This window comes from Erithacus rubecula, assembly GCF_903797595.1.
Source record: "Erithacus rubecula genome assembly, contig: SUPER_Z_unloc_2, whole genome shotgun sequence".
Classification (NCBI taxonomy): domain Eukaryota; kingdom Metazoa; phylum Chordata; class Aves; order Passeriformes; family Muscicapidae; genus Erithacus; species Erithacus rubecula.
Genome location: NW_027635860.1, coordinates 7,578,811 through 7,606,348, shown reverse-complemented (window position 1 = coordinate 7,606,348; position 27,538 = coordinate 7,578,811). Strand labels below are relative to the sequence as shown.

The 27,538-nt window shown below is 40.1% G+C and overlaps 2 protein-coding genes across 14 annotated transcripts; one reads left to right on the top strand and one right to left on the bottom strand.

Annotated features, from left to right (window-relative positions):
* Window positions 1-511: 511 nt before the first annotated feature.
* On the bottom strand, window positions 512-20,502 carry HNRNPK (heterogeneous nuclear ribonucleoprotein K). Of its 13 annotated transcripts, none has more exons than XM_079331046.1 (16): window positions 20,366-20,501; window positions 17,821-17,899; window positions 17,634-17,713; window positions 16,684-16,781; window positions 15,279-15,335; window positions 13,749-13,792; window positions 12,794-12,866; window positions 12,188-12,301; window positions 11,099-11,227; window positions 10,328-10,635; window positions 9,923-9,977; window positions 6,206-6,256; window positions 2,574-2,595; window positions 2,412-2,494; window positions 1,778-1,947; window positions 512-1,030 (listed from the first exon to the last, which is right to left on the bottom strand). In XM_079331046.1, exons 3-16 carry the CDS (start codon window positions 17,680-17,682, stop codon window positions 997-999), a joined length of 1,287 nt encoding a protein of 428 aa, XP_079187172.1. In that variant the 5' UTR covers window positions 17,683-17,713; window positions 17,821-17,899; window positions 20,366-20,501; the 3' UTR covers window positions 512-996. The 13 variants fall into 13 exon arrangements, with proteins under 13 accessions (XP_079187172.1, XP_079187164.1, XP_079187167.1 ...); XM_079331038.1 differs by having other exon boundaries at window positions 512-969; XM_079331041.1 differs by having other exon boundaries at window positions 16,684-16,794; window positions 17,635-17,713.
* On the top strand, window positions 20,496-27,066 carry RMI1 (RecQ mediated genome instability 1). The gene is made up of 2 exons (XM_079331035.1): window positions 20,496-20,651; window positions 22,959-27,066. Exon 2 carries the CDS (start codon window positions 22,987-22,989, stop codon window positions 24,865-24,867), a length of 1,881 nt encoding a protein of 626 aa, XP_079187161.1. The 5' UTR covers window positions 20,496-20,651; window positions 22,959-22,986; the 3' UTR covers window positions 24,868-27,066.
* The last annotated feature ends 472 nt before the right edge of the window (window positions 27,067-27,538 follow it).

Genomic DNA, 27,538 nt, shown 5'->3' with positions numbered 1-27,538 from the left:
TTTGCATACAAGGAAAAACAAGTTACATAGTTATATTGTCAACTTGCCAATTTGCAATTTCTATCTCAAACAAACAAAAGCCCTGGAAACAGGTATAATTCATTCAGTAATGGTAGAGCAACTCTGCATTAAAGCAAGCTGTCTAGAATCAGGTGTATTTTACCACTGTTTACTCAGTGACATCACGAAGTTTTAAAATATTTTATTTATATACTGTCACCAATATATATATGTATTGCAAAGAGGGCCAAACACTTGCAAAAACGTCAAGTTTTACACAACATTTGTGAATTTTCACCTTTCCCCTCCCTGAAACAGCAAAGCAGTCATTGTTTCCACACAATCTCTTTAATTTGTCAAAAAAACCCCCACATAACTCCATCTATATATCAAGGAAACTGAAGAGCAAGCTTAACAGCAGCTTTAATTCACATGGGGAAAAAAAACAAACTAGGTGTATTCGTTTTAGTTATGACCTTATGTAGACCTGAAGAAAAATCACCACCAAGAATAGGTTCACTAAATTTATTTAAAAATCCTAAAATGTTTCTTACAAAAATGCATTACATTCTGCACACTGCTCTCAGCAAATGCCAGGGACATGTGGCCTATCATATATTCCCTCTTCAAAGTCAGATACAGTGTACGTAAAGCAGGGTGTTCACAACAATTACAGAAAAACAGTACAATTTACCACCAACAATGAACAAAAATAGAATTCACTCTCTCTGCTGCTTAAAAATTCCGATGTTAGTCTCGTGCGCCCTTCCCCCCATGTATTTGTAAGGAACTAAAACATTACATCTGGTGTACAGCAAAGATTCCACTACACCTCAAATGCAGAACACCTATGAAGCAGAGGAATGTTGGCTTTTTAAACAGAAGCAGATTAAAAAAAAAAAAAAAAGGTGCAGGACTCCTTCAGTTCTTCACTAGTCTTAGAAAAACTTTCCAGAATACTGCTTCACACTATAAAAAAGAAAAAATAATCTTGCATTAGAATCCTTCAACATCTGCATACTGCTTCACACTATAAAAGAAAAAGAAAAAAGCATGTATTAGAATGATGTACCATACATCTTGCATCAACATTAAGCATATTAAATTATAAATTACTAATACATTTAAAAGTCTATAAAAGTACATAGTCAATGGCTAACAATTATATTAGTGTATTTCCAGCATAGTTAAATATTAGCTAGCTAAAGCCAAACATTCCAGTTAAGACATTAAAATCTGCTATAGCAGCCAGAATGTTAATACAATAAATGCTATCTGTAGCTGTTAATATTTGGCAGAAAAGGCAAAGTACTGTCAGCAAGGTGTGAAATGCTGCATAACAGCCCCAAATCGATTTCAACTTGTCCTGTAGAGGCATGGTCTGTGCCATATGGCAGACTGTGATTTGTTGTCAATTTAGTTATCTAAAAACAACAAAATCACTAGTCTTCCACACAGAACTAGGCCAACATTCACTGAAATCTTCTATATTTTCTACAGCCTCTATGTAATTTATTACAAGTAGTTTTTTTGCAGCAGTTTTCACCAGAGAAAGGAGAGGACTGCTTGGTTAAGATGTCTTCCAGCAAGATTAGTTTTGAGGGTGTCTTCATTTTAATTAGAATGGAGAACAGAAGAGAATCAAGGCAGAACTACCACTAGAGAAGTTAGGTTCAAATAGTTACTTAAAACCTGCCTTCTTAAAAAAACTGAGGAGAGCAGTTTTATAATATATGTGTTAATTTGACAGTGGGGTCAATATTAAACTTTAACTTGCCTGTTCTGCAGCAAATACTGTGCATTTTGTATCTGGTCCTGTGTTCCTGTAATAGTTATTATCCGATCTTCTGAGCCTTCTAGTGGTTCATCAATTTTGATCGAAGCTCCTGACTCATGACGTATTTGTTTGATTCTCTGGCCTCCCTTTCCAATAATAGATCCTGCCAACTAGGGAAGAAAGCAAAAATATTTATTTCCTGATATAACTGTCTTTCCAAGAGAGTTAGAAAATTCCAACAGCATTTGAGTACTTTCCACAAATTAAGTTTATGTGTTACAATGGGAGCTAATTTCTTTTTAGCCAAAAACTATCCCCTGCAGTATTAATTATATAAAAACAGGTGAGATAAAACTACGACAACCAGTTTTCTGGTGCAAAAACACAAGTCACAAGGGCCATCTCTATTTATGAGTATTAGCTGCAAGTAAAATTGTTTAACGAGTCTCTAAAGACAGAAACCAAACAGTTAAACAATACACTGTTGGTGATTTAGTAAGACTTGTTTTGTATTATAAGTACTTATCAAGCACTTCAACTCCTAATTTATGTAAACAGTCAGAAATGGTTGTGATTTTTTTTTTTTTTTTTTTTAAGAGAAAGCGTGAGTTGAAAGCAAATCAACTTTACTTACATCTTTGGGAATCGTTACTTGTGTTGTGATGATGGGTCCACCAAGATCTCCATATGAACCTCGTCCCCCTGCGTAAGAATAATCTGATTTAAGTGTATGTATCAAGCCCTTTAATGTAACTACATAATGAACTACGTGCAAAGGTTCTACATGAACACTTACCATAACCAGAGCCACCCTCGAACTGCAAGAGAAAGAAAAAAAAACATTAACATGAACAGCCATACTTCATTAGCACATTTTTATCTTAAGCATTATATTGCTACCTTTGAGCCCATTTAATCGAACATCACAACCTTTAACCTAATATAAAAACAACAGTGTTGTGCCATCAAGGGCATCCTGAGGCAAAGACCAGAAACAAAAGGGAGAGATCTAATTAACAAACCTCTGTCCATTTGGACCAGAGGCCATCTTGTGCAGGACCACAAGTTGGATGCAATGATTCTTGTGGGTCCCATTCAGTCCCAGATATTCTGTGCTTCTTATCCTGCTCTATCAAAACCTCTAAGAATAGTGCATAAAATGATGAAGGATTCAGCCATGACAGTTTACCAAGGCAATATCACTATCTCAGTTTCTTGTAGGCAGCTGTTGATGCTGATCTACTTGTGACCTGTACTGAACATCAAAATTGTAAAATCAGAATAGAGCCTTATTAATACTACCAATAAAGCTCAAGAGAGACTCCAGTCCACAGTTCCGTGACAACAAGTTTGCCCAGTAAATCATCCTACTACATCTTTGATTCTGACTATGCTACAACCTTTTACATCTTTGAATAAACACCCACGGCATGAGTTACTTCTGTTACCTTTAAACCCCCATATACCAAATACAAATCATGGCCCTTTGAGGATTTAAAAACTTGCATTTGATGTCAAGTTCTCATTTCATTTAATGCGCTGAAAGTGTGCAAGACCCCACATTTATACTTTCCTACAGAAGCAGAGAATAAATATACATGGTTCTCTCAAATTCAACTTCTGAAGAGACTCTTGGGGTCTGTGAGAGGTGGCTGGAGGCTGCATATGGCTGAAACTATCAGCCAAGCTGCTGACATCTCAGTGATAGTATTTAGGAGTGAAAAATTCCCAATGTGCACTGACTACAGGAGTGAGCAAGGATAAAAAAAGTGCTCCAGGCACTAGAATGGAGACTGCCCTGCAGCCCATGGAGAAAACCACAATGTAGCAGATCATTGCACTGTAGCCCATTGAGGCATGCTATGCTGAGAGCAGGTAGATACATCCTGAAGGAAACCACACAGGTAGATAGATACCTGTGGCCTGTGAGGGAACCAACAGCAAATTAGTCTGTTCCTGAAGGGGACCCACATTGAAACAGCTCTTAAGAACTACAGTCCACTGGAAACAGATCATTTGAACAGTTCACAAAGATGATGTATCATCCCATGGAAGGGACCCTACTGGAGGCAGGGGAACAGTGCAAGGAGAAAGAAGCAGTGACAATTGTGATGCACTGACTTGGAACCTGCCATTCCTTATTACCTCTGCACCATTCATAGCAGAGGAAGTAGATGAGCAAGGAATGAAGGAGTGAAAGTTCAGTCCCTGAAAAAGTGGAAGATGGGTAAAGGTGTTCATGTGTCACAGACATTTCTGTCTTCCTTTCTCCCCTCACTCTACTAAGGAAGGGCATAAGAGCAGCTGGGTAGGTCCCTGGCAGCCAGTCAAGTTCAACCACTCACAATTACTGGTTACAATGCACAACTTTCCCACAAAATATTCCTTACCATCTTTCCTTTTACATCAAAATGGAAGCTAGTCAGATTGAAGTGTTGAGTTTATCCTTTAAGCAACCTGCATTGTCTAATCATATTACTAAGCAATATATCTTATACAACAACGTAACAGAGCTCACAGTGGAGTCCAAAATACAAGGCAATGAAGGACTCTGCATAAGGTTTAATTGAGAAGCTGATCACAACATATACTGCATAAAGAAACATACTGCTATTGGTATGTGCCATAGGATTCCTTTTTGGAGTAATTTATTTTGAAGAAAATACCTTTTCTTGACCAAATCTGCCTCTCCAGACTACAAAATAACAGAATTTGGTAACACCTGCTGTATATATAAACTAAGAACTGACTTTTTACATTAATTATTCTAAAGTATTAATTTGGCAGCATTTTGCTCTCTTCAAGACATTGCCAACATCTGATGTGCTCTGTAATTTCTACAATGACTACACTGAAGTACAAGAGAAGGGCTACAGGTACTGGACTTCTGTGAAGGCTTTGACATAGTCCCCATAACTTTCCCTTCAAATTGGAGAGGGACAGATTCCATGAATAGACTGTTTATTGAATGGGGATAGTTGCATCCGGAGGGCAGTGTCAATGGCTGAGTTTCACACACATTAAGTGGCATGCCTCAGGGGTTGGCCTTCACTAGGACAGTGCTACTCAATGACTTCATCAGTGACACAAACAGATTAGATGCACCTACAGCAAGTTTGCAAACTGAGCAGTGCTGTTGACAGACCTGAAGGACCTAGAGGACCCAGACAAACTCAAGAAGTGAGCCCATGGATATCTCAACCAATTTAACCAGAACAAAAGCAAGGTGCTTTTGAGCTGCTGCAATGCCTGGTTGCAGCACAGGCTGGGAGATGAACAGATGAAGAGCAACCCTGCCCAGACAGACCTGGGGGTGCTGGTGAGTGAGAGGTGGGACATGACCAAGCAATGACCACTTGCAGCCCAGAGTGGCAACGTGTCCCATGCTTCATCTAAAGGTCAAGGGAGGTGACTCTGCCTGGCTAGTCTACTCCTCTAAGACCCCACCATGAGTTAGTGCATCCAACTCTGGGGTCTCCAATATTAAGGGCATGGACCTACTGGTTTAAGTCTGCAGGAGGACCACAAATATTATTAGAGGGATGCAGCCTCTCTCCTGTAAGAAAGCCTTAGCTGGGACAAGAGAAGGCTCCAGGGTGACCTTACTGTGGCACTCCAGCTCCAGAAGGCAGCCTACAAGACAGCTGGAGAGGAGTTTTCACTCCTCTCTACAAGCACATAGATGAAGGAAAAGGGGCAACAGCTTTAAATTGCAAGAGAGTTGGTTTAGTCTAGGTATTAGAAAGAAATTTTTTACTGTGAGGGTAGTGAGGCACTGGAACAGGTTGGCCAGAAAAGCTGCAATGCCCTGCAATTACTCTAAGTGTTCAAAGTTCAGTGGAACCCTGAGCATCCCATTAATTCAAGGTTCTCTACCCAAGGCAGGTTGGAACAAGATGATCTTTAAGGTTACTTCCAAACAAAACCATTTATGATTCTGTGATACAATACCAAAACTTATCTGATCAAATGGTACATTTTCAAATACATTAATAGGTAAAGATAGTTTATTCACAAGTAAAAGTGAGAAGCTACTTTAAATATTTGCGGTTTCAAAAAAAATTCCACAACATTATGGAAGTAACACAAAATATAAATAATAAATGCATGCATCTATACTGCATCGATAATGGAGAAAGCTACCATTTATCCAAAAGAAAAAAGTGTGTAAAAGAGACAAAAGAAGTACAGAAAAGCTCCTCTATTTTTACCAGGCCGCTGCATGATTCCATATTTCTGTTAACATTACCTGCCTTCAAAGGACACACTATTAAGTCTGACACTAAATTTGGAGTCAGAAGAATGGCTTTATAAATTTTAACAGGTGCAAGCTGCCATGGACTACAGTCAAGATCTCTTGAGAATTTTGTTTTATTGCATAACTCATTCAATAAAACCGTTTTCAAAAAACGGGCTGAAAACACTCACCAACTCTGGCGGCTGCATGTCATCACAGGCATCCACATGACACTGCATCATCTTCCAGACGAAATGCAAGAGGAAGAAATGAAATACAGGTCATACAGACTTTTAGAGAATGTCACAAACAAATATAATGCACAGTGGTACAAAGAAACCTTTACACTATTAACGAAGACTTAAAATTATGTGATTTAGATCACTTTCAAGACTCACTGGCTTTTAATTTTATTTTGGGGCAACATGTATTTTCCTTCTCTGTGGTATTAGCAGATTTTTACCCCAAGCAGCTCAGAAACTAATGGCAAGGCACAACTTAAGCAAGTCTTCTTTTTTGCTTATAGAAAACCTGTTACATTTTTACATGTAAAAACACTTTATCAAATATTTTATTTCTGCAATCTGCTAGAAAAAGGTTCACTAAGATTGAAACAAGTAATTGCAAGTGATTATGCCAACCACATCATCACTTGGAAGGACTAAACTGGAAGGACACTGCTTCTCATGCTCGACTTTCCACATACCTCATCTAGCCAGCAAGTAGAATAACAATCTACCACTACCGAACTATACTAGAAACTTAATTATGATTCCATATAATATATGGAATTACTTTCTTTTAGAATTGACACTCAACTGCACAAACTGAGCTTCTGAAACAGGATGTCTTAGCATACATGACATCTTATGTCACAGACTAATTTGTGCTAATCAGTACTCAGAACTGGAACAGAAACCAGATGACAGACAGGCTGGATAAGGCAAAGAGCTTAACTTTTACATCTAATAATCCCATATGCAGTCCTAACCAATGGAAATTTTTTTTGTAGTAAGTTTTTCTGGTTCCTAAGAGTGACCCAGGAAAGTGAAATTTGTTACTTCCTTCCAGCATTTGCATGAATAAATAGCACAGTTGTCATACATTCCTCCTTCACTAATTTTTTTACAGGCCCCTGAGAATGAGGGTCCTAAAAATACAGAAAACTCAGGTTTTTTCAGATCACAATTGCCCTTATGGTCCATAGGATTTGATCTGGAATAGTTTTCTACTGAAATATAGTGTAGTTTTCTACACTGAAATATATACTTCTATATGCAGATAAGCAAGCACTTTGGAGAAAAAGCTTCAGAACAGATTTTAAATCAAATGAGCACTTGAACAGCAACACATATTTATACTAGAACTTTAAGCCAGGCTAACAGCCAAGTATCATCTTAAATGATTAATTCAATATGGCCAAGACAAATTTACTCATCTTTTAAAATCAAAATGGCTTTTTATCATCTCAGCATTTACAAGGCTGTCAATACTGTAACATCTCTGGAATTCAGGAAAAACCACAGTTCAGAATCCAGTCTTAAAGGCTGTCAACTGTTCAATCTTTCTGCCTTTAATGAAAAGGAGAACCACCAAAAAAAAATCTGCATTCAATGTTTCCAGCATTTTTGAGATGCTCAATTGCTGCCTTTTATTATACCTGTGTAGCATAGAATCCATGTGAAAAGAGCCCCTTACTCTCTAGGAGCAGCTTTTTCCACTGTTAAATCACAAACCACAGTAATAGTAATTTAGTTTTATCTTTTAGCTACACAATTGTTTCTATTTGAAACAGAGTAACAAAGACTTTACCTTCTAGCATAATACTTGAACCTGTGGTAACACACTGAATGTGAAGATTTCCTTTCTACTCACTCAATTTAAGATACTAAGATCACGATGAACAAAAACTAGAAATTAAATACTGTCTTTGTTGGGAATAGTCCGCATTTCAACAAGGCTATAATACTTGTCACAAAGGAGCCAAAGTCATGAGCAGCTTCACTATGAAAAGCAAACAAAATATTTTTTTTCCCATGAAACAAACAAAACTAGCAAAAACTACTCCACTTGTGTGTGGAAACTCATGTCAATAAAGTGAAGAGTAACCTGACAGGCTAAACCTAAGTCAAAATGGATTTTCTATTCTAGCTGAACTGGAATAAAAATAGAACGAAAATAGAACACACTACTGCCCAAGAGTCAAGCTAAGTAAGACTGTGCTCAACCAAATACCCAAAGAAGGGAAGGCTGCTCAGTTTATGTAATCTAGCACAGGCTTTATAAACTACAAAAGGAAGAACATAAAACCTAAACTCTGAAAACACGTAAATACAGATAAGGGATCTTGGAGGTGTACTTCTCCATTCTCCCAGTTTCTCAGCATGTGGAGTAGCATGGGAAACAGTTTTTTTTGTCATTGCAATTCTTTCCTTTTATTATTTCTAATAAGCACACAACATTCCTGCAATTTGTAGTTCCACTAACTCTTATTCCCAAGCAGGACAAGCAAAACCCATTTAGGTAGCCGATTTCACAGCTCTTTTATAATATCTTTACCTTCATTTAGAAGAAAAAAATAATGTGACACCTGTCATCTTAAAGACGGTGCCAAACAAAGCCAGAAGAGAAAAGAAGATTGTTACTATAGAAATCCACCTCTGTTGCGGTTTAAGACCAGCTGGCAACTGTGTACAGCTGCTTGCTCCCCAGTGGAACTGGGATGAGACTCAAAAGAAAAACTTACATCTTGAGGGAAGAACAGTTTAATAACTATGAAGTTAAAAACCAAAACAACAAAAAATTAAACAACCCACTATCGCCATGCCCCAAAATAAAAAGCCAGTAATAAAATCAAAGGTACACAACACAACTGCTCACCACTTTGCTGCCCACTACCAGGCTCCCTTCTCAAACCCCCATGGACCCCCTTTCTGGCTAACAGCCCCAGTTTATATACTGGGTACAATGTTCTATGGTGTGGAATATCTATTCTGTCAGTTTCAGCCACTTGAACTGATTATAATCCCTCCCAGCTTCTTTGGTGTACCTACTCATTGTCAGGGCATGAGACACTGTAAGTGCTTGATTTAATATAATCACTACCAAGGAAAAACAAAAACATTAGCATCTTATCAATATAATTCTCATACTGAATTCAAAATGGCTACTGAGAAGAAAGTAAACTATCCTAGATAAAAACAAGATAACCTCCAGGATTTTCTACTGAGGGAAGAGGAATCTTGTCTCACAACAGAAGGTGACTGCTAGGGGATGGCAGTTTGGAATGCAACACAGAAGACTATCTGTATTGTTTAAAGTTACACATACTATGAGATTTCTTTCTCCCCTCAGAAAGAACTGATGCAGGGTTCAACTAAGCAGTAGTTCTACCTCCAAAATATTTGGAATTAAGAGTGGATTTTCTGCAGAGAAACTAGAAAACACAGAAAAATTGATTCACCTTCCCTCAATATGGAGCTCTTCTCAGACCGTGTGCCATAATTGTATTACTGTATCAATGCTCATGTTTTCCAACCTTTAGTGCTAAGAATCCTTGTGTAACTCATCAGAGAACACTGTTCTGGCAGCATGCTTTCTCTTAAAAATCTACCAATTTCTGTTTCTGTCATACTGATCAAAAAAATCTGAAAGATGGCCGGTGCAAGAAAACCTACAGGGCAGAGCACAATCAAAAAAAAACTCTGATTCTTTTTGATCATAGGGAGAAAGAAAACACAACAGTACCATTTATACCTTAAATATTCATCCACAGGAGGACCATTTGTAGGGACAAAACATTTTGGTTTTACTATCAGAACCACACAAATGTGCATGTGGTTCTGCAACAGGAGGTCAGCGTGCTAACTGTGCTTAGGGACACAACAGGGCAAACTTTAAACTCATACCATGCCATCGTAACGGTCTCCCGGTCTGCCCCTTCGGTCATAGGACATCAGATCTCTGAAAAGAAAAAGGCAGCAGCATGTTAATTGTTTTACGTGTGTCATGAGCTAGCTTGTTTATTCTCATCTGAATTTTCTCATTCATGGTTCATGTATAACTTAGTTTCACGCTACTTTACCCAAGTATTGAACAACACAAGTTCCAGCACTACTGACTACAGTCCTGGCAACTTACTACAGCACAGGAAGTAATTAAATTTCAGTGAATTTCAGAATACTCTTGTCTAATACAGGTTCAATCCTGCATAATCACTACCAACATGGAAACATGGAAGAATCACTGAAATATGAGTATGACTCAGGTATACAACATGAGTTTTTGTACAATGCATTTATGCAACAACTCACCCGCCACGAGGAGGTGGTGGAGGAGGAAGAGGAAGATTACGAGCTCTGCTGCCACCTCTGACACCACGACCTGGGGGAGGTGGAGGAGGTCCTCTGCGAGGGCTCATATCATCATAATCTCTTCTTGAGGGAGGCATAGGTCGTCCACCACGACCAGGAGGCATTCGATCAAAACCTCCTCTTCCACGCATCGGAAAGCCCACTGGCCGTCCCCTTCTATCATCAAACATCATTGTGAAGCCACCATAGTCATATGTTTCATCATAGAAATTGGGATCATAAGGCTGGGCCCGTCCTTTAATTGGAGACTAATACAAATAAACAAAACAATTCACCAAATCAGATAGTTCTATTATAACTGGCATATTTAATTAAACTAACACATTTATTAATTTGGAAAATGTTCTTGATTTCACAATGCTGCCAAGAAAGGAGATGCTGATGTGCTTCCTGTGAACTTAACTATGACAGTAAAACTACGCAGCAGTGGCAGATATATTTTGTTTTCCTTCCTCTTCAAATTTTCCATTCTGATGACACGCAAAGCATAAATAGCCCAGGAGTATCAAAAGTTGCTTTCCTGCCCCATAATGTGTACCCCAATTTTAAACAACAGAAATGGTTTCCAAGGTTCACAACTGTCCATCACTTTCTGTTGGGAAAGCAGGAGCTACTGAATTTAAGCTAGAAACTGAGACACAATTTTTCATCCAACTACTGCATAAAACATTCATGAACGCCAATGAAAAAAAAAAATTTAATAAGCATTACCTCAGAGATAAGATCCAAGATAATCTTGATGCACTCAACAACTCTATCAGGTTTTCCACCAATAAGCACCACTCTGTCAGTTGAGTGAGGACAACACTCTTGAAAGAGCTTAATGGTGGTCTGAGTGTTCTGGTAGAAGAAAAAATATTCAAGATTATCAAATACTTTAAACAACTTTATAAAACCATTAAAATATTAAAAAATAGATTCAAAAGATAATTAAGTTCCCACCCACTTAAATCTGCACGCTTGCTTTGAGTTACCACACAGAATTTGAAGATTACATATTTTACAGATCCTGCTGCTCTAAGTTTTGTACAAAGATGAAGAAAAATTTCATTTTCTCCTATTTCAATTATGACTCATCTACAACACATAATTTAATTAAGTGTTAGAAAGGACCACATGACCACTGTGAGCTTACAAGCTGTATTAGCTTTCAAATTAAACATGATTTGAATGCTAAGACAGCAATGTTGCTAGGATTATGTGTAGTTATCTTGCCTTTCTTAATCCATATGAACAAATATTGGCTTATAGCTAACTGACCTGAAACTGCCTTCAACACAATACCAAGAAACTCAACACAATACCAAGAAACTCAACCATGTGTTTTCAGTTCAGAGACCATTACATTCTTAAAATCTTACTCTTTCACTTAAAAAAAAACCCACGGTCTTCCAGGATTAAAATTAAATTAAAACCCAACATGAAGTCCTTTCACAGCACATCTACTGTGTAGATGCTTTCATTCTCAATTGTTTGCATGTCCAATCATACAAATAATTCTACACTATGCACCAGTTTATTCTAAAAGGAGAAATGAATACAATTTTAATAAAATGAAGTAAAAATCCTTTCTTTAAAAACAGTACCACAAATAACCAAGTCCTGGCTCTGCCACAGATATTACTTCCAGGGTCTGCAAGAAAGTTGCAACTCCCAGTTTCATCTCTCAACATCAAAAGCATGCATTGCAATATGTTCAGAAGGAATTACTGCACAGCAGACACTTACACAAGCCCCTTATAAACAGAAAACATTGCTCATTGAACAAAATCAAACCTCACAAGAACAGAAAGCAAGTACCTCTCTGAGTTCTTTTATTTTAGCACCCTTGACACCAATAATCCCTCCTGCCAAACTCTGGTGAATAAGAAGTCGAAGCTCGCAGTCGAAGTCGCTCCCTTTGTAGTGTTGATACTGCAAATAAGATGCATATAGGGAGAAGCAATAAAGATTAATTACAAGAGTTCAAAATATTTGAGTTTTAAAATTTTTATTCAAACACAATGGGGCAACTTAATTTAATTCTGAATTCTAGTGATGTATTTCTTTTGATCAACTAAACAATTTAAACACCTCACCTCAACATAAACTACCAGATTTCCCTAATTTTTTACATTATTTATTAATGCACCACTTGGTATAAGGATTTAAGGAGGTATCAAACAATGCAACACTTATTATTTGGTAAACAGGAAGACTGTTCAAAATGTTAATATAATATACAATGACAGACTCTGCCCTCTACCCAAAGAATGCCAACATGAGTGTGACAGCATTCTTTAAAGGGTTTTGGCATTTTCCACTTTTTAAATTTCCTATATTTAAAAAGTAGTAAATACTCTGGAACCATCTCATTCAAAAGCTAATCTTTTCATTCTAAATAGATAAAAATTTAAAGATAAATACCTCTTCTAAAGTAGGGATTATCTTCTTCAAGATTTCTCCAATCGTCTCTATATCTGCACTTATACTCAAGATGCTGTTGAAAGCCCCGATGACAGACAATATGGAGAAGGTAGAAAACAAAAAGCAGAAGTAAATTTTTATCATCACACACAAAATTTTAACAAGATTTACTACAAAGGAGAGTTACAAATATTCCCCATTTAAAGTAAATCTTTTGTTTGATCATTTTACAACACATGCATCTTTGTTTATGCCCAGGATATATGCATGAGAAATTTAAGTTAGGTAGGTCTTGCAGAGAGAGAAAGACAGAATGGGCTTTTGGAAGGGCTCAAATTAAGTGGGCAAGAAACTGACGCAGAATTGAAAAGTAGAAGTGAGTATTTATGTTCCCCGCCACCACTAATTAGGATACCCTCGCTATTACATTCGTAGAACCGGCACACTTTCTCATATTAAAAGTGAGGATATGCAAGTGGTGAACGTTGTATCTGGAATAAGGTTATGGAACTCAGTTTACTAATGGGCCCTCCAAGAAAACAAATACAAATGCAAGACAAAAAAAAGACGAAACAAATGAGAAGTGAAGGAAAGCGAACCGGAATTAGCATTTCATCAGAAATAATTATGAACAGGCAATGTTGAGGGGAGCAAGGTGGGCCACAAAGACAGAGCGAGAGACTACTTTGAACCAATTTGATTTACAATGCAGCAAATATGCAACACTTGAAGCTGTGCTCCTTCCATTGAAATAAAATTAGTGGATTGTTTGGGTGGGCAACTCACGTAAAAGTTCAGTGACAAAAAGACTTAATGGGGAAAATAAGACAGAAAACTTGAAAAAAAACAATACACCGTCTATAAGGGGATACTATTTAATTATATCAAAGGCAGGTAATAAAATACATTTCTCTCTTTCTATTCAGGCAGTGAGGCATAAACTGTTGGGACATACCGCTCGGGGCCACTGCTGTCTGGGACTGAAACACTGGCATTGTACTGCATTGGTCATTGGCGTTCGTGGATGTTGGCATTGGGCATGGGTATTCAATCGGAAGTTGTCAAGTATGGTACCCGTTTGGCAACGAGCACATTTTTGGGCATAGCCAACCAGGGTTTTCACATGGGCGTTCAGGGGCGGATGGGCCAACGTCATGGTGGGCAACGCAGGGGCAAGTCGATCCAGTACATGGGCAACGGAGATATATGGCCAAAAAAACAAGGAGAGGGAAAAGGGGGAAAAGCAATAAATTTTAATTTAATACAAACTATACTCATTACTCTCAATTTATGAAACAAGCTTAAGTTGTTCTGAAGACTAACACAATAACGGATTGCTACACCGACTGTGGCCTAACAGTATGGACTTTAAAAATGAGTCACTTGATCTGACTAAACTACTTTTTATTTTTAACAAATGATGTTTCAGCAGCAGGCTGGCTCATGAGGGTAGATGCAAAACCTGTCAAGACTGGTAGTTACTAGAACCTTGGGCAAATCGGGAAAGTTCGTGATCCAGACAAACCTAAATTATCTGGACTTAGGTGACATACTGATTTACTCAAAAAAACAAACAAAAAAAAAAGCCAAACAAAAAACCCGATTAAAATTCCCTAAAAAAAGAGGAAAAACTAGCTGCCAGAGTTAGTGAGAATAATTGTATGATTCTGGACCATCATCTCTAGTTGTGGTAGTTTATGAACTTGTTGGAAATGATTTGTACTGGTATATTGCCAAATCTTGTGCTGAACAGAGTCTTGATTGGAAAAACAGTTGAAATTGCAGCTGATGTTAAGTACAGGAGTGTAAACAAATGGAATTTAAGAAGCGTTGCCAAGTTTTATAAATACACAACATTAATGCTGAGCATGTGTCAAATCACCAGTGTCAACCCCCTGTAAAATGTGAACAGGCATTTAGTCATGACCATTTAAAAATGCTTCCAAGTAACAGAAAAGAATGTTCCTTTACTGTTTTATACTCCTATTTAAAGCAAGAAACCTTAATATTAATGCTTTTGTGCTTCATGTGCAAGCTATCAAGGAACAGATGGATGATTTAATTTTGTTTCTTTAAAGGAAGTGAAAGAACTCTTCCATCACTGGGTTAAGCCAGCCACCTGCAAGGGTTTCAGCAGTACTATAATTGATGCACACATATGGGGAATGGTACTATTAAGGGGTTTAAGCTTTGTCAATATTTTTAATTAGGATGGTAACTCACTTCAAGTGTGTAATTTAGCAGAATCCTATTAAAAAGTGAAGAGATTTAATATAAATCTCTCCTCCCTTGCATCAAGCCGGGTTTTAATTGAAACAGAAATTGAAGAACTGTAATCTACTCTGACCATCAATACAAATGGCTTGTATCTTGGATGTCTATAGAGTTGAATTGCTCCGATGTCTAGAAATGCACGCAATCAAGTTTTCGATGTAGTGCTCTGAAAGAAGCAGTGTTAAATTAGTTCAAACTCATATATACTCACGTCTGTACGAAGTGCTTTAATATTTTTGCCACCTTTTCCAATCACTGCTCCAGCATTCTGGAAAATAGTTTTCAGAAGTTATGTTATGACAACACAGCACCGATTAAGTTTTTGAACTCAAGACTAAAAACAATAGGTCTATTTTTGCTAGCTCAAGAAGTGGCAGCAGGCACAACTTTGGAAACCAAACTGAAACCAACTGAAAGTCTGTCCACATAAAAATTACCAAAAGCTCTTACAATCACAGAACACAGGACAGAGAAAGGTAACTCAGCTTTGCCACTAATACTTCAATTCCAAGAGAAGTTTTCGGGCAATTCTGCCCATGTTGAACTTCTCACAGACTATCTATTAAAAAAAAAAAACCAAACTTAAATGAGTGGAATTTAGGTAAATTATTTCCTCAATTCTCTGATCAGCTTTTTTTTCCTCACAGAAAATATCTACAAATTCCACTTTTGTGTTCCAAACATTTGATAATTTCAAGAGCTAATGTCGTTTTGCACACCTGTAAAGTAACTAATTTCTCAGACCTATATAAAAGAAAGCCTTATAAAAGGCCGAAATGAATGTTTAACAACCACCAGCTTAATTCAAGCTACTAACATCAACAAGAATAAACTGATAAATAGTAAAAAATAGTAACTGCAAAGCTACATTTTTATCAGGTTCTCTCAAGGATTCTATGAAAAGTATTGCTTTTACTATGCATATACATTATGCTAACAGCATGCAAAACATTCCATGGTACTCCAAGTAACCTGTCTATTGGGCAGAAATGCACACAGAGTTAAGGCAACATTCCTTCACAACAACATAAAAGACTGAGATACTCCATAAAGTATAAATCATCTGTAGCAACTGGAAACGAAAGAGGAAATTCACATAGGGCAACTTTAACTAGTCACACTTGTCAACAAAATCACTGAAATCCTTGAAGCACTACTCCTACACTTCTTCCTATTGATGTAGTTGAACAAGTTTCATAGATCTATCTGGGAGTTACTAAAATTCTAAGTTCTAGTCTCACATATTGAATTTAAAATCACTAATTTATAATCCTCTAAATACCTTATTCTCCAAAGATTCATATACAGTCATTCCCTTCGAAATAGCTACCCTCCACTCAAATGTAAGAGTATCTTAGAACCTTTACTGCTTGACTTCTTAGCAAGTATCTCTTTAATAAACCCTGTATCCATCCTCAGGGACTTACCCTTTCAAGAGAACCCTGAGGACAATGCCACTGCAATACACCCACAACTACCAGTCCTACACACTCGAAATTACTCTAATAAATTACCTTGTTTCAAAAAAGCACAGAATTTCTCTAGACTTACACCCCAACATAACACTTTGTCACCATCTTGAACACGCTACACACAAAGAAAAGAATACAGCGTACTTTGCTCTGAAGCAAGATGCGCAATTCAACCATCTCATCGGTGTTCCGAGATCTTTTGAAGGCCTGCTCTTCCTCCATATCTTCTGCAGGACGTTTGCCTGTAGAGAGGTCCATAGGGGGGAAACATAAACATTTATTTAACTTTCTAAGTCATAATAAAGTGGAACATGTTCCAAATTTATGCTCTGTACCATTAATATTCTTTCCTATTAGCACAAAACTAACCACAGACGTCTATTCTATGCATGCACAGCACAGAAACAAGTCTTCACTTCAACAGCTTTCTTACTGATGAACTGAAAATGCATTTAAAAATCTATGAACTATGGCTTAAATGAGAATGTTACACACAGGCAGTAAGAAATTCATAACACTTTGTCTAAAGAAGTGCAGTATCACCCACTTAGTATTTATTTATAATTTACAACTGGGGAAAATCTTTCAGGCCTAAAGCTCAAATTTAGTTCACCCAATACTGAAATACTGGTAAAACAATATTAAAGTAGCACTTCAGAGGCTGTTTGGGAACAAAGAGCATGAATCAATAACAGTAACGCCCGAACTTCCCTGGTAATTATTCCCAAGAAATTTTCCATTAAGCTCTTCAGCAATATTTCACATAAAAATTGCAATGAACAAAATGCAATGAACGGTTATGCCTTATAGCATTCATACATATTAACATTCTCCATACAGCCATGAAATAATTTTCAGTATTTAGTCATAACTTTCAATCCTCATGTCAAAAACATGCAAACAGAAAGATTAAGTGTTCGTGCTCCAAAAGTGTGTGCAATGACACATTAATTCAATCGAAGATGTTTAAAGCAGAACACAAAATTACTGCTCATGCAAAGATATGGCAAAGTTAAACCATTACAAAATTCTTTGAATACTAAAATGTTTAAGAGGTTCTTTTTAAAAGAAGAATAGTCCTTTAAAAAATTTACCATTTGTCTCTGTGTTGGTAAAGGTCTCCTCCTGTTGTTCAGTCTCCATTGCCTTTTTTTCTTACGTGGACAAGCAAAACCTGTTGAAAAATAAAGACAGTACATTTTTTTGTCAAAAGACAAACTGTACCTCATGCTAAAGCAAAAAAAACCAAAACAAAAATAAATGCCTGCTGCTAGAACTTACCGCTATTATATATTCTTGCTGACAAAAACTCAAGTATTCTGGGCGGGACCAAAATCCAACAGCCTATTGCTTCAAGAGCCTATGAAAACAGCACATATCAGTTGCGATTCTCCCCACATTATGAGTCTGGTTCTCATGTCAGCCAGAAAACAAAGGTTTGACCTAGGCTGCTGCTGTGAATTTTTTATTTGTAGAAGAAAAAGCATAGCCAAGCCAAACACACCACTAAGGGAAGGTAAAGGCCAAATCTGTAGACTTACATAAACTCTTAATGTCTGAATTACAGTTTCTGGGCACGTGCTTTCTGTAAGTAACCACATAATCTCAACATTACATGATATATGCCTTGGTTTCACTTTCTGAAGGGCACTACACCAGAATCTGGTCCTGCTATTTAGGCCAAGACTATTTACACTTAAAAATTCCTGCTGGGGTACTTGTCAGCATTTGTTCTACAAATTCTCTACTCATGTACTAACACGCATTTAAGTATGTGGTACTCTCAACTATAGTTGATGAATAAAATAAAAACTACAACTTCCAACTATACGAAAATAACCTCTTTTCAAAAAATACCACCCTCTGTAGTTACATAGAATCCACTGCATGCACACACCCCCAAAACCTCCAAAAGCAGCTTTACTTCAGTACAATTTTCCGAAATAGATTTTGACCTGCTTTTAGCTACCAAGTCACATTAGCACCAAGTGTAAACAAACAATTTTGCAACTTACTATCATTAAAAATGTGATTTACAAACACAGCCAAACAATCACGTATTTCCCCTTTCACTGCATTAACTGCCCTTGCCTTAACAAAGAGCAGGCAGTCATGCTTGTATTCATAATCGGAGGAAGGGGAATGTGTGTGAAGAAGCTGATTCTAACTTACTACACGTACTCTCAAACAGCTAACTGGTTGCTGCCCTGCTTGTAGGGGCTAGAAGCAGGCTCTGCCTTCCCAAGATACGCCAAGACAAGCACTTGAAGCAGGCTGATGGGCATGCACAAGTTTAGTAATAGCGGGATATCAGGTAGACATTGTCAAAATTGTGCTACTATGTGGATGGGCAGTAGGAAAGACCCGGACAAAGTGTAACAGCCCTTTCAGACACCAGTTAATCTATTTCCAACCATTCCAAGAATTTCAAGGCAGCGGGGAGCAAACTGCTGTAAGTTACAGTTTCAAGTCACGGCTTAGTCTCACCTAGTCAAACCTCCCCACACGTCACGCGTTCCCAATAACCTCGCTCATCAAGGTAAATTGAGGACATTCACACTACTAATAAAGTCAGGTTCCTTATGAACACCGAAGCCCTAAATGAAGGCACGAGAGGTGGGACCATCGACCACAGACCTAAGAGGTGAGGAACGCCAGAGCGCCTCCAGGGCGCAGCGGCACTTCCCGCCTGCCTCCCTCGGCTCCCCGCTCCCACCCTGCGCCTCCAGCTGCCCGCCGAGCGCGGCGGGGACGGGAGCCCGAGCGACGGCGCTGCGCAACCCCCGCGGAGCACAAGAAATGGCGCCCTCCGAAATGGCGCCCGCCCGCCCGCCCGCTGCGAGGCGGAGCCGGGGACGGAAGGGCCGCCGCCACCACCACGCGGCCGCGGGGAGCGTTACCCGGTTCTGCTCGGCCGCACACAAAGGACGTGCCCGGCGGCTCGAAACCCGGCGCAGCGGGCGGAGCAGCTCAGCCCTAGCGCCACAGGCACTCCGCCTGCCCCCGAAAGCGGAGCGGCCGCCATGCGGAGCCTCCGCCCCCCAATCGGCCGCGGCGGCTGCTTGCGCGCAGGCCGCGGCCCGGAGCGCCCTCTCCCCGCCCGCCATAATCCTCAACAGCAGCGCGCTCTGGCCATAGTTCCACGGGCGGGCCGGGGCGGCGGAGGCGCCGCCGCGCCCCCGCCCATGGGAGCGCATCCGCTGGCGCTGCGGAACCCGCGCTGTCCCCGCGGGGCAACGAGGACAGTGGCCATCTAAGGGAACTCAGCAATAGCCGAGGCGACGACACACCAGTGTCCTCCACATAGAGCTTTTCCCGTTCTACCGCCAACCCCTCGGGATCCCACGGAAGCCCTAAGGCTACGGCAGCCCCCGGGGGCTAAGGCCCAAGACAGGAGACACGGGCCCTCTCGTGCCGCTGTGTCACGCAACGCCGCCGAGCGGAGTACAGTGGCGGGTCTATCGGCCTAGGCGAGGCCTGGACCGGCCTGTGCCCTTCTCCCGCCCCCCTCCCCTCCTCGCCGGCCCCGGCCGCACAGCGCGGCGGGCTGCGCGTACCTGCGCCCGCCGCCGGCCCTGCCGCGTACGGGAGAGAAAGGGGAGCAGCCCCGGCCTCCAACGCGCACATCCACCAGCGCCACCCGCGATTGGCCCCGCCACAGCCCCCCGCGCGGCGCCACCGTCGCCTCGTTGGGTGAGGCCGCTGCCCGTCAGAACAGGAGGCGGCGCCGCGACCCGAACCGCCCTCCGTGAGGGAAGGAACTAGACCGGCTGGGGGAAAGGGTGACGCCGTTAGACCCGTGCCGCGGCCGGCTGGCCTCTCTTACCTGAGCTGCAGGAGCCGCGCTGGGAGCGGCGCGGGCAGAGAGGAGGCGGCCCAGGCAAGCGTGAGCGGCTGCGGCCAGGAGACGACAAAATGGCGGCCACTCAAACTCCGCCTTGTGCGTGCAGCACGGCGCTGGCCGTGGCGAGGCTCTCGCGATGATTGGACGCGCGCTCCCATTGGCTGGTGGGTGCGCGCGGCGGTTTTGGGAAGCGCGGGCTCGGGCGCAGTCCCGTCCCTCAGGCCGGCGGGATCCGGGGCCTCCCCGCCGGGACCGCTCGTTCGCCCTGGTGAGTTGGAACTCTCGGCTCCTCTGAGGGGCTGCGAGGTGTGGCCCATCCTCTGTCAGATCTTCCTCCTTCCCCTCTGCCTCTGTTTCGCTCTCTCCCTCCCTCTCACCTCCCTCCTTGAAAGCTGGCGCTTTGCTTGGGTTGAGTGATATCTTCCGCGATATCTGTGGTGGATCTTTTGGGGAGAGCTTGGAGGCAGTGTGTTCTTTTGTTCGCTCTGAAGGCTATAATGGCAAAAAACCACGAGAAACCCAGCAAAACGCACACTTGATATTTCTTAAATATTCTTATTCTGGGTTTTGTTTTCGTTGTGTTCTGTAGAGACTGAGTTCCTCGGTCGCCCTTTCTAAGTGATTGAGCATGTTCCATGCACAGTTAGACAACTTAATATACTTTTTCAATGCTTGGAGTAGTGGCATGGGTGCTGAACTTGAGTGCACCATTAGCAGGTGTGCCAGGATACCAGACTGGGAAGGACTGCTGACTCTCGGCGGACGAGAGCCTTGCGGAGGGATCTGGATATGCTGGAGCGCTGGGAAATTATCAGTGGCATGAAACAAGAACAAGTACAGATTCTGCCCCTGGGATGCAATAAATCTGGGCACAAGTATAAGCGGGGAGAGGAGTGTGCCCTGGAAGAGGATCTGGGGGTGCTGGCTGGCAGCAGCTCAGGTGATCAGCAGTGTGTGCTGGGCAGCCAGGAGGGCAAACCCCATCCCGGGGTGCATCAGACACAGCATCACCAGCAGTGATTGGGATCATCCTGCTGGATTCAGCCCTGGAGCAGCCTCACCCTGAGTCCTGTGTGCAGTGCTGGGCCCCACGGTCTGATAAGGGTGGGAAGGTCCTTGGATGGTCCAGAGGAGGACAGCAGAGCTGGTGGAAGGGCTGGAAGGCACATCCTGTGAGGAGCAGCTGAGGGCTCTGGGTTTGTGTGGTTGGGAGAGGGGGAGGCTCAGGGGTGACCTCATTGCTCTGTAGAGCTGCCTGAGGAGGGGACCTGGAGAGGGAATGCTGGTCTGCTCCTGGCATTTAGCTGCAAAAGATCAATCCCATGATTGTTTCAAAGCGTATGGGGCAGGTTCAGACTGGACAATGGGAATAATTTCTTTACCAAGGACAACAATGCTTGTGAAGGGCCTAGTGAATGTTGTTAGGAGTGGTTGAGGGAGCAGGGCTGGAGAAAAGGAAGCTCGGGGGAGATGTTGTTGTTCTCCACATCTACTTGAAAGGAAATTGTTGTGAGGTGGGGGTCAGTCTCTGAGACTGACCTTAAAGTGTACCAAGGCAGGTTCAGGTTGGACATCAGGAATTTCTCACAGAAAGGGTGTTTAAGCTTCACAGGGGGATAATGGAGTCACTATCCCTGGAGTTGTTCAGGAGGTGCTTGGACATGGCACTTGGTGCCATGATCTAGTTGACATGGTCGTGTTCAGTCAAAGGTTGGACTCCAGGATCTTGGAAGTATTTTCCAACCTGAATAATGCTAATTCTAAGAGCCTGATCAAACACTGAAGCAGGCTTCCTGTAGAGGTGAGTGATGCCCTAAACCTATTGGTGTTTAAGATATATCTGGACAATGTCCTTAGTAGTGTACTTCTACTTTTGATCAGTTATGAATTGATCAGGTACTTCCTAAACTAACAAGAAGTTAGAATTTATTAGCTCCTGATGTCCTTGAAATGATAGCCGTCGAGACTTGGTGCTATTGCAGCCAAGTCCTGCACTGGGTCTCTAGATAACAATGTTTAAAACCAGCTTTCTGTTGTCAGGTACAAAACTTTCAGGCACAGACTGAAAGTCATCCCTTTGATATGCCTTGATGGACCAGAGCTTGGTTCTGTATATCCTCTTACTTCTGTTCATAACAATGCTGGTGTTGTGGGAGCTAAAATCTCAGCCAATTTCTGAAATAAAATGTGTGTTGATAGAAGACCATAAAAAAAAAAAGAGGAAGTATATTTTAAAAAATACTGCTCTTTTGGTTTGGGCTTTTTTGTCCATTCACTTTCAATCTATAAGAAAAGGGTCTAAATTATACGTTTCTTATTCAATCAACAGGTAAAAAGAAAGCATGGTGGCTTGTATAAGTCTCTGTGCTTTTGTTATATTTTGCACATACCTTTTATGCTGATATTTGCACATGCCTTTTATGCTGGTTGAAATGTTAAATGATGGAAATGCCTGTGAATTTTATTGTCTGTAAAAGTGTTTTTATTTTTTTTTTAATATAATATGAGCATGAAACCTGTAATAATTTCAGATTTTGTCAGAAGATTAAATATGTCTTTTTAAATTCCATTTTAGGGAATTCAGTCTATTACAGTAAAAGAAAATGTCTATGTCCAGCATTGCAGCAAGAGTGGAAACCTGGCTTTCATCCACATGGCACGTTAAAGTTCCTTTAAGATGGCTGGAAGCATGTATTAATTGGATCCAGGAAGAAAATGGTGGTAGTAATTTAAGTCAAGCTCAGATTAACAAGCAGGTATTTGAGCAATGGCTTCTTACTGATCTGAGAGACTTGGAATATCCCATTTTGCCTAACTGCATCTTAGATACTCCCAAGGGAGAGTTATCAGGCTGCTACTCCATACAGATTGATTCACTGGTGGATGTTAGCCAGCCAGCATATTCACAGTTGCAGAAGCTAAGAGGGAAAAGCACTGTAAATGAAGAAGTAACAGCCAGTACTCAGGCATTCCAAAAGCCCTGGGAAGCAAAACCTACTCGAATGCTGATGCTGCAACTAACAGATGGCATAAATCACATTCAGGGCATGGAGTATCAGCCGGTGCCTATTCTCTGCAGTAATCTTCCTCCTGGAACAAAAATCACTGTACAGGGCAATACTGCATATCGTCTTGGAGTTCTTCTGCTTAAGGCAGAAAATGTTAAACTGTTAGGGGGTGAGGTTGATGCTCTTCTTGAGGATTATTGTCAGGAAAGAGTCCTTGCTAGATTAATTGGAGAACCTGAAAACCCTAATTCTGTTGGACAAGCTGGACATGAGCAGATTTTTCCAATACCTTTGGATGAATTAGAACAAACTCTTGGCCCTTCAGATGAAGAGCTTTTAGCCAGCCTTGATGAAAACAATGAACTTGCTTTAAACAACGTAACATCTTTAGAAAGTGGATACTGTAGTAGAAGCAACAATTTTAATACAGCCTCAGGTTCACTGACAGCACACAATGGAAATGTTTTGCTACAAAAATCTGGAAGTCCTTTGCCTCACTCAGATGAACAAGTTTCACCTCCCATAGAGTATGACGATGGCTTTTTAAATGACTTTCCTTTAGAAGATGACTTTCTTCTGGAAGAAGAGATGCAAAGAGAAATGGAGGAAGTGCCACCACTGGACACAGACAGAAATGTAGGTTTAGTTACTGACAGACTTCCACATATATCTAGAAGCTCTTGCAATTCTTCTTTAAATGGCACTAGTGAAAAAGACAATGTGAATGAAAGAGTGAAGCCCAGAGAAGCAATCAGCCAGGAAAAGAACATGGGAGGGACAATATTTGATGAAGATGGAAATGGCGTGAGTGACTTTTTGCAGCACAGGGGCTTACGTCAGACCTGCAGTTCATCAGATTTTTCTTTGGAAAATCCTCCTGAGGAAGGGCAGAATTATACAGACCTAGATGAGAGCAGATGTAAACAGCAACACACTACTGAGGGCAGGGTATTGAATGATGATCCTGTCTTTTCCTTAAATATGGACCCAGAAGGAGATCAGCAGAAATGTGATTCACAGGTTCCTTGCAAGGCAGTAGAAACACATTTAGATTTAGATTCTCCACCTTTCACGTATATTTCCCTTCTCCTTGAAAAAAAACCAGAAACCATTACAATTCTGAAAGTTAAATGTTTTATTGTCACTCTCACTGGAAACCTCACAAAAAGCAGTGGGTTCTGGAGTATAAAGGCAAAAATTTCTGATGGCTCTGCTTATCTCGAAGTAGATTTTGCTGATGATATTCTAACAAGTTTGATTGGCTTTTCAGTGCCTGAAATGAATAAGCTGAAAAAGGATCCAGCTGCACGTCTAAAACTTAAGGATGGTTTAGAGAAATGTCAAAAACAGCTGATAGATCTCTGTTGTTTGATGACTATTGAGTTCAATCCATTTCAGTCTAAAGCTACTGTATTAATTCTCCAGGATGCTGATGCTGGGCATCTAGAACAATTGAAGAAACGTTTGAATAAATAACACGTGCAAACTTGCAGACTGTTTAAGTCAGAAATTAATTAAGAAATGTTTAAGTCAGATTTCCCTTGAAGAACTCTTGAAAGTTAAAGTTAAATGGTCTGTCTTTTATCAGGAATTAGAATGTAAAAGTCAGTCAAGGAGATTACTTGTTGGAGCAAAACTAGGCAGTTTGTTTCTTACAGTGACAGTATTAGAGTAAGATTTCAGATATTTATGCCTTAGTTTTTTCGCTCTGCAAAATCTTGTGTATTCTAGACTGGTAATCCTGAGTAGCAGAATTTGTCAGAAAGTGTATAACAATGAACAAACCATCTTGTTATTTTACTTTTTCAGGTATTTATTTGATTTTTAAAAGAAAGGTGCAGGAGACTCAGATTTCTCTTGGAGAAAATCAGTTGAATAAATTTAAATAAATAATTGTTCAAATACTGACTATGTCTGAATGGACTGTCTGAAGATTTGAATCTATATTCATTGTGCAAGAACCTAAAATACATAGAAATGAAAGATTGTCTTCTAAATATTCAGGTGTGAGGAAAAAAATCCAATCCTATACAGAAAGGAGAGAAAATATTTTTACAAGTAATTTGAAAGAAAGCCAGGTATTTTAAAGTGTTTATTAGCAGAACATTGTTGTAACATATGGGGATTCTATTATTTTTGTAATGTTAATTTTAATCATTGGTAGTAGTTTTGAAGCTGGAGGCAAACTCATTCATTAACTCTTATGGTTACCTGACTAACCTTTTTACATTGTAGTCAAATACTTGTGCTGCACACATGTATAGTATATTTGATGTTGGTCTTAATTTTGATTGATTTTTAAATTTTTTTTTGTATCTAAAATAATATAATAAAGTTTTCTTTTAAATTTTGGTAGATGCTGCTTCATCATTTTAAAAGAAAAATGTATAATTTGTTTAGTGTATAGAGTATGAGAAATTATTTGATTAAGTTTTTTGGGGTTTTTTTTGTTTTTGTTTTTCTTTTTTCTTCTTCCCATCCTTTTCCTTTCACTTTTTTTTGTTTGTTTGTTCATTTGTTTTTGCTTTGTTTTGGGTTTTTGTTTATTTGTTTTTTCCTTTGGTTAATTGGTTTGAGTTGGATTGTTTCCCTGTGAACTTAGAAGAATTAATATTCTAGCAAAAGTAGGGGAACGGTGACAGGAGCAGTCTGCCCAGTGTTGATAGTGTTTGCAAAGAATGTAAAATTGGTGCCTAGAGAAGGGATTTTTTTAATTGACCTCTTTTCAAAGCCTTTTCTTGCTCTGAACAATGTCTGTTAGGCCATTGAGATTTGCTGTGACAGATAATCAGTATAGCCTTATTTCTTAATCCTGAATTGAGGATCATGCTTGAAGGAAAACTAGAGGTAATTTGCCAGGTAAGGTAACAGTGGAGGAAGGTGGAGCGTGGGACATCTTGAGGATTTTTATGCTTGAGGTATGAGGGCTTTTAGTTTATAAACATAAACATCCCTGTGTCCCTTTCTTTCATTGCCCCTCCCACTGTGAAGAGAACCTGAGGAAATTGTAACCCAGAGAGCCACCTCTGGGTTTATTTTCTTTTATTGGGGAACAGTACATTGTTTAGAACTGTAACAGCAAAAGCTTTTGCATGTCTGGAACCTACATTACTGGATCTTGAGTTACAGTTTTAGGAAAAATTGGTTGTTAGTAGGAAACCAAGTATCATTTCATGTAATCCTTGTAGAAGTTAATAGAACTGACTGTAAACCTTCAATACTGTTTTATGGAAATATTTCTCCTATAATGAGTTTGGAAACTTCCTTTGAAGTTTTTGCCTTAGCATGTAAAAGGATAAAAACCTCAAACAGTGCAAATAATCTAAAGATTTTATTTTGCTTCTGCAAGGCTAGACTCATCTTATTCAAACTACAAAATCAAATTAAGTATTGTGTTTGGTTTAGATGATGAAGTCACACCTACCCCTCCTTTTTTTTTTGCATTTGTGTTAATGTTTAGCCATCTCTGCTACAATAATTGCCTGTGTTCTCCTGTTCTCGTCCTCCCTTCCTCACCTACCCACCTTAAAGGCAATGTTACTTGTGTGAATTTTTCTTCTTCCCTACCCCCATTGTCCTTGTCTTCTTTTTCAACATGTGCACTCTGGAAAGCCACTCTTATGCCTGTGGACCAGTGCAAGCAAGAAGATCTCAGTAAAGGTGTCTGCAGCATGACTACTCTGTAGATATTTCAGTACAAATTTTCTCATGTTTAAGGTTTCCAGATGTGTTCAAGCTTTTAGAATTAATGAGAAATATTGCATAGTTTTTCCAACAAGAAAGGGAATTAAATTACTGATACTGAGAAAGCTTGCTTAGTTAAGAGCTGATGTCAGACAGAAAATGGTTTGTTTGGCTATGTGTACCAGTCATTGGTTCTTGCTTTATCCACTTTGTTTGCTCTCATGGTGGGCATATATTTCCTCACTGTACCTGGCAGTGGTATGTGTCAGAGCCACTCAGATAACCACTGTTTTTACAGGCTGAATTCATAACGCAGGTTGCAACCCCAGTAGAGCCATAGCCACGTTTCTGGGGAGTGCAGCAGCGCTACTGTAGCAGCTGCTCTCAAAAGTCACATGTAGCTTTCTGGCGGAAGGCAGCTTTTACACTTTCTGTCATCTCTTGTCTACAGTATATCACAAGC

Excerpts from the sequence above, each read along its gene's own strand:
- RMI1 (XM_079331035.1), top strand. The coding sequence starts at position 22,987 with ATGTCTATGTCCAGCATTGCAGCAAGAGTGGAAACCTGGCTTTCATCC.
- HNRNPK (XM_079331043.1), bottom strand. The coding sequence starts at position 17,682 with ATGGAGACTGAACAACAGGAGGAGACCTTTACCAACACAGAGACAAAT. Across the intron at positions 12,867-13,748 it reads GACAGCAGTGGCCCCGAGCG|CATCTTGAGTATAAGTGCAG; the intron begins GTATGTCCCAAC and ends GGCTTTCAACAG. Across the intron at positions 11,228-12,187 it reads AAATAAAAGAACTCAGAGAG|AACACTCAGACCACCATTAA; the intron begins GTACTTGCTTTC and ends TTCTTCTACCAG.